Source organism: Helianthus annuus, chromosome 14, assembly GCF_002127325.2.
Source record: "Helianthus annuus cultivar XRQ/B chromosome 14, HanXRQr2.0-SUNRISE, whole genome shotgun sequence".
Lineage (NCBI taxonomy): Eukaryota > Viridiplantae > Streptophyta > Magnoliopsida > Asterales > Asteraceae > Helianthus > Helianthus annuus.
The window spans coordinates 170066903-170072902 of record NC_035446.2 but is presented as its reverse complement, the minus strand read 5'-3'; the positions used below and the strand labels follow the sequence as shown (position 1 = coordinate 170072902).

General features: G+C 37.7%; 1 protein-coding gene and 2 non-coding genes across 3 annotated transcripts; 2 read left to right on the top strand and 1 right to left on the bottom strand.

The window, feature by feature from the left end:
* Positions 1–974: 974 nt before the first annotated feature.
* Positions 975–1056, top strand: TRNAS-CGA. The gene has a single exon. It is a non-coding gene; the product is annotated as a tRNA-Ser (tRNA).
* Positions 1057–2523: 1467 nt separating this feature from the next.
* On the top strand, positions 2524–2605 carry TRNAS-UGA. The gene has a single exon. It is a non-coding gene; the product is annotated as a tRNA-Ser (tRNA).
* Positions 2606–4972: 2367 nt separating this feature from the next.
* On the bottom strand, positions 4973–5614 carry LOC110906292 (pectinesterase inhibitor 4). The gene has a single exon (XM_022151465.2). It carries the CDS (start codon positions 5596–5598, stop codon positions 5011–5013), a length of 588 nt encoding a protein of 195 aa, XP_022007157.1. The 5' UTR covers positions 5599–5614; the 3' UTR covers positions 4973–5010.
* Positions 5615–6000: the final 386 nt, after the last annotated feature.

Here is a 6000-nt window from a genome sequence, read left to right as displayed (position 1 = left end):
CCGAGCTCGAGCCTAGTCGGGCTTGGCTCGTTTACACCCCTAGATACATAATTGCTTCTTGGTATCCGATAGAAACTGTTGAAATACACAACTCAATTTATAGTCCAAAGTTTTATCTTTTATTTTTTTTTTCAAACTTTATGTCTTGTCCTTTGGGTTTTAGTTTACTTTGGTTGGATCTTGAAGGTCCTTGGGCTTGCTTGGATTGAATCTTATTAGCCTTATGCTTTGGCCGCTCTTTCTTCCAAACACGCATTTTCCCTTCAAAGTTGTCATCTAGCCGTTTGCGGTTTGCCTCTCTATTCAAGCTGGAGAATGATTGAGTTGCCTTATTTATGGGCGTTAACGTGTTCTAGCTAGCCTCGCACATATAATGCCTTGTTCAGTTGTTCTTCTCCTGCTGAAGCATCGGTCATCACTAAGTCAATCATTCTTCTAGTCTGGTTCTCTTGTATGCATCTTGTCTTTGTCGAATTATTTCAATCAGACTTGTCTGATTATGTCCGAGTGTCTTTGTTCTTGTAATTCATGTTCAAGTAATAAAATCGTTATATTTTTGACAGAAAGTGACTTAAGCTTTCCTTCTTGATGTTTCTTTTTCACTTCTCATCATTTATCTCCAATTGTTATGTAATTTCCTAAAATTTCTATTGAAATATATATCATAAGTAGAATTCCCTCTATTGCTATTATGCTTGTTATGCATGTTGTAGGATTATTGTTAATAATATACGCATATAAGCAAAGTTTGTTGTCCAATGCTTCAATATATATTTAGTAAAATAACCATACTATTACAATAGGGATCTGACTTTTAAACAATGAATGAATGATTTCAGATGTCGTAGGCACTAATATATATACGCTTTTACGGCTTTTAACAGGTTCAAGTTATTAATCTAAATCAACTATGTACGTAACAATAGTTAAATCAGTTGATGATAAATAGATGTTTTTAAACTTATTCAACAGAAGTCGATATGTCCGAGTGGTTAAGGAGACAGACTCGAAATCTGTTGGGCTTTGCCTGCGCAGGTTCGAATCCTGCTGTCGACGATTATCTTTTTTTACCTCTTATGTTCTTTTGTTTTTTCTTTTTAATTTGAAAAGACCGTACATTTTAAACAGGACTTGTCCCAAAACAACTAGTTATATTTTTCTTAAACTCTATCGAACGTATTTCATTTTAATGATTAGAGTTAAGTCTTTTGCTTTGAATTCATTGTTTTTGTCTACCTTTTTTTATTAAGATAAAAATAAATGAAAAATTAAGATGATTGCATGATTTTTGTTTAAGATGCTATAAGATAAACAATTATGAATTATATTGTATTTCTTATTCATGTTCAGATATCATCAGTTTTTATATGTCTTTATTTGAAGACTCAATAAGTAAAAGTACAGTTTTTACGGTTTGTTCGGTTCGATTTTAATTTGGTGACAGTTTGATTTTGTTTATTAAAACCATCAATAGTGATTTAGCCTAAACACCGTCAAAATTGCACCATAACTATTCTTTGTTTTTTTACTTTTACTTTTCAAAAATATCAATTACACCTTGTCACCTTTTACTCGTGTACCATCTTTTCACTCGTGTAACTTAAGAACTGCACCAAATTTACAATCATGTCATGTGATACATGAACCCATTATTGCGAATTTACATAGCTTGCATATCACACTTTATGCCATAAGTAAAATCGTAAATTCAGGATCTATACGACCAAAGCCCGCGTATCATCTTTTCACTAACGCAACATCAAGAAACCTGACCCGACCGCGCTCTACATGAGGGTGAAGAATCACACCTTGTTCTTCCTCTTGAACCTAGATCTGCAATGGAGAAAAGAAGAAAGTGGAGCTGTAGAGATGACCGGTAGGGGAAAGAATCCCCTGTTTCCAGTAACAAAAGTGTGGCGGCTCCATATCTTCTCTCCCCTAATAACGAGGTGAAGACCTCTTTATATAGGGGGATATGGGCCTCCCCTAACCTCAATGGGCCAGGCCCAGTTAGGGGTTATCTCTACAAGCCCCGGCCCAAAGTAGTGTAAACTACATCGCGTTGGGCCTCGCGGTTGGGTTAGTAGCAACAATAATAAATAATTAATATAAAAGCCACAAGTAACGAGAAGTCTGACCGCTCGGGTCAGGTTTAATACCGTACCCCATCAGATACATGAACCCATTATTGCGAATTTACATAGCTTGCATATCACACTTTATGCCATAAGTAAAATCGTAAATTCAGGATCTATACGACCAAAGCCCGCGTATCATCTTTTCACTCACGCAACATTAAGAAACCATCTTTTTATTAAGGCTTCATAATAATATACGACTCAAACTCGTGTATTAGCCATGTATTGTCTTGTTATTCTTACATAATATATGTTTATAAAACTCTTTGTATATTTCTTTTCACAATATATAGATTTCCAGATCTCAGTAAAAAGATTATTGGAGGTGTTGTTAATATTTATTGATAAATAAATTATAAATTAAATATCAAACAGAAATAAATAAGTCGATATGTCCGAGTGGTTAAGGAGACAGACTTGAAATCTGTTGGGCTTCGCCCGCGCAGGTTCGAACCCTGCTGTCGATGATTGCTCTTTTGTTTTTTTTTTTCTGTTATTCTGTGTTATTTATAGGGGTCCCTGAGATCATTCGGTGAACCGTGAAACCGCACCTTGAACATACGTGTGAGCTTCTTTCACACTCATTTTCTTCCCCATTTCATCTGGGAAACTGCTCAAGAAATGGTCACCGTTTAGAACCGCCGCTAGTTGAACCACTTTACTCTGAAATTCGGACAAGCCCTTTGTTTCATCTGGCTCGGTTCTTCGCAACGGTGCAGCTTCGGGCAAGACCTCTGCAACCAACATATGTTTATAGTCATGAGATAACATAAAAAATTCTAATTGGGTGTGTGTTAAATTAATGAAACGTGTTCAAAGGTTCCGGCCCAAGCATCTCTATGAGTTAAGAAGTTGGATGACAAGTTGAACATCTTTTTTATGGTAGCAGGGATTGAAGAATGTTCATATTCTGAATTTGGTGTTGGTCCTTTCGGGCTACTTATGACTGTATAACACCGTATAAACACACAAAAACATCACTAGAATTAGGGGTGAAAATTGATCCCGAGCAGCTCAAGACCGGCTCGAGAAAAAGTTTGAAACGAACCGAGCCTTATTGAGCCCGAGCCGAGCTTGAGCCTAAAATAAAGCCCGTTTATTTATCGAGCCCGAGCTCATGCCTAGCATGTAAAGCTCGTCAGGCTCGTCGAGCCTTATTGTAATATTACGTTTTATTAATATCTAATAACAATTACCCCTTATTTAAAGTTGTCTAGTAAACGTGCCGAGCCGCGTTTATTAACACTTGTTTACGAGCCGAGCCCAAACCTAAAAATAAGTTTGTTTAGTAAACGAGTCCGAGCTTAAGTCTATTATTTATATTATTTTGATTTAATATATTAATTAATAGATAATAAACGGGTTGAGCCCGAGTTGCGCTCAAGCTTGAGAAATTACCAATGAGCCAAGCTCGACCCTGGTCAAGCTCGGGCTCGGCTCGTTTGCACTGGAATCAATAAATCTTGAGTCTTTATACAAAAAAAATCTTGCATTTTACCTGTGCCTTTCTTCATCCAGGGAGAGACCATTATGGTAGGAACCCGAACACCCAACCGATCGAACTTAAAGAACGACGGAGCTGCCATTATGATAAACTTGCAGAGTAATTTTGATACACTTGTAGAGTAATTTTGATAATTACCCTACGAGCAAATAATTACGAAAATGCCACCGCATTTTTTTGACTTTTTCATGCCTTTCGTCTATTTTGTACGATAAGGCACTTTGTACGTGAACTTAACCCTATATAGGTAATATGCATTACACTTTTTTAAAAAAGTAAATTGCCAAAATCGTCCCTGAGGTTTGGGTATGCTTGTCATTTTCATCCCAAACAACTTTTTTGTACCATATAATACTTCACTTTTGGGATTTTTTGTCATTTTTATCCGAACCAAACAAAAATGTAACAAAACTATAAGAGAGAATGGTTTCCTTGTATAAGAAATCAAACAAATCTAAACAATAAGTTTGCACTAATAATTAATATTAATAGTTAGCATATTAATTTTCTGGCTAAATTGCACTTTTCGTCCTTTATGTTTCAGGGTTTTTGCAGGCGCTGTCCTTTAAGTTTAAAAATTACACTCTATGTCCTTTATGTTTGCAACCTATAAAAGGCGGTATCCTTTCTGGGTTTATGAGAAAGGACACCGTCTGTTATAGGTTGCAAACATAAAGGACACCGCCTGTTATAGGTTGCAAACATAAAGGACACCGCCTGTTATAGGTTGCAAACATAAAGGACAAAGAGTGTAATTTTTAAACTTAAAGGATAGCGCCTGGAAAAACCCTGAAACATAAAGGACGAAAAGTGCAATTTAGCCTTAATTTTCTTTTAAATAACACGCTAAGCCAAAACCTGAGTTACTTGTACTTTAGGTCCAGCCCAGCGTACATAATAAAATTAAAGTACGTATTTTACAAATCATAAGGGCATACGGGGTGCCTTCGGGCAACCCCTTCGGTGACACCAAATCCCGCTCGGGCAAAGCACCGCCAACTCCAGCGGTGAAGAGAGAGAGGGCATAGAACGGTGGGCGGCTGCCGAAGAGGGGGGAGGAGAGAGAGAGGAGAGAGGAGAGAGGGGACCAATCACAGCTTTTCTTTCTTTTTTTTTTTTTTTTTAAAAAAAAAAAAACCAATTCACCTAATAGGGGAGTGGCGCCATCAAATGGGGGTGTTAGGGGAGTTTAAGAGGGGAGTTGACGTGGCACACGGGGATTGGTTTGGCGTAAGAGAGGGCACTCACCTATTAGGTGTGCACCCCCTTCACCCTAACAGAAGCAATCCAAACTAGAAATCTTATTCATGCAAAAGGAAACACAAAAAAATGATAATATTAAATTAGGGTTTCATTTAAATAAAGATTTTAAACTGAGAGATGGTTGATAAGATACAAAGCATTACTGCTAACCCTTGCAAGATTCACAATGCTGTTCCTTATCTTCTTCTTAACGGTCGGATTTATTTGCCCATCAGAGAACCCGTCAAGACACGAATTCTCATCAGTGATTGCTGCACTGGTCCAAGTTTGAGCATTCGAGATGGCGAACCTCTTATTCGCAGACGTAGAAATACCATTTATTTCATTAATGGAGCTTTTGACTTCATCCATGGAGTCTTTAATATCTCCTATACAGTCTTTCAGCACTGCAGCTTCCCAGTTGGTGATCTGTTTGGTTTTGGATAGTTTGGTGATGGTGGAGAGGGTGGCGTTGGCGGTATTGAGGGTGGCAGAGAGGGCGACAGTGGCGAGTTTGAGCGGGTTTGTCTGGACGGTGGCGGCGTAGGGGAGGAGGGATTTCCGGCAGGCGGAGGGGTAGGTGGCGGAGCTGCATGAGGTTTTGACGAATGTGGAATATGTGTTTTGTTGAGTAACGGTGGTGGATGATGAAACTGGGGATAATATTAATGCAAGTATTGCAAGAAATGATACTGTTAGTACTCTGGGTTCCATGCTTATTGTTGTTTTCTGGTGAGATGAATGAAGGAACTAAGAAGTTGGTCAAGAATTTATAGAAGGTTTTTAGTTGATTGTTTATTAAAGTAACACATAATTCTGTATTTATTAAATAGGGGTTAATTTGCATGTATCTGTATTTAATAAACTCTTTGAAAGAAAAAAAACTGAAGTTAATTTACAATAATTACCATCTTTTTGTAGGATAAACATAAAGGAGTTAAGGGGGAGGGGGTGGTGATCACTCATCACTCACAACATCCAATCAAGTTTCTCCATGTCATCAACCATTATTCCATCACTCACAACCTTTTTTAGTGGAAATGTCCATCACTCATAACACCCAACAATAAACCCTCACATCCAACAATAAACCCTCACACCCCCTCACATCCTTTC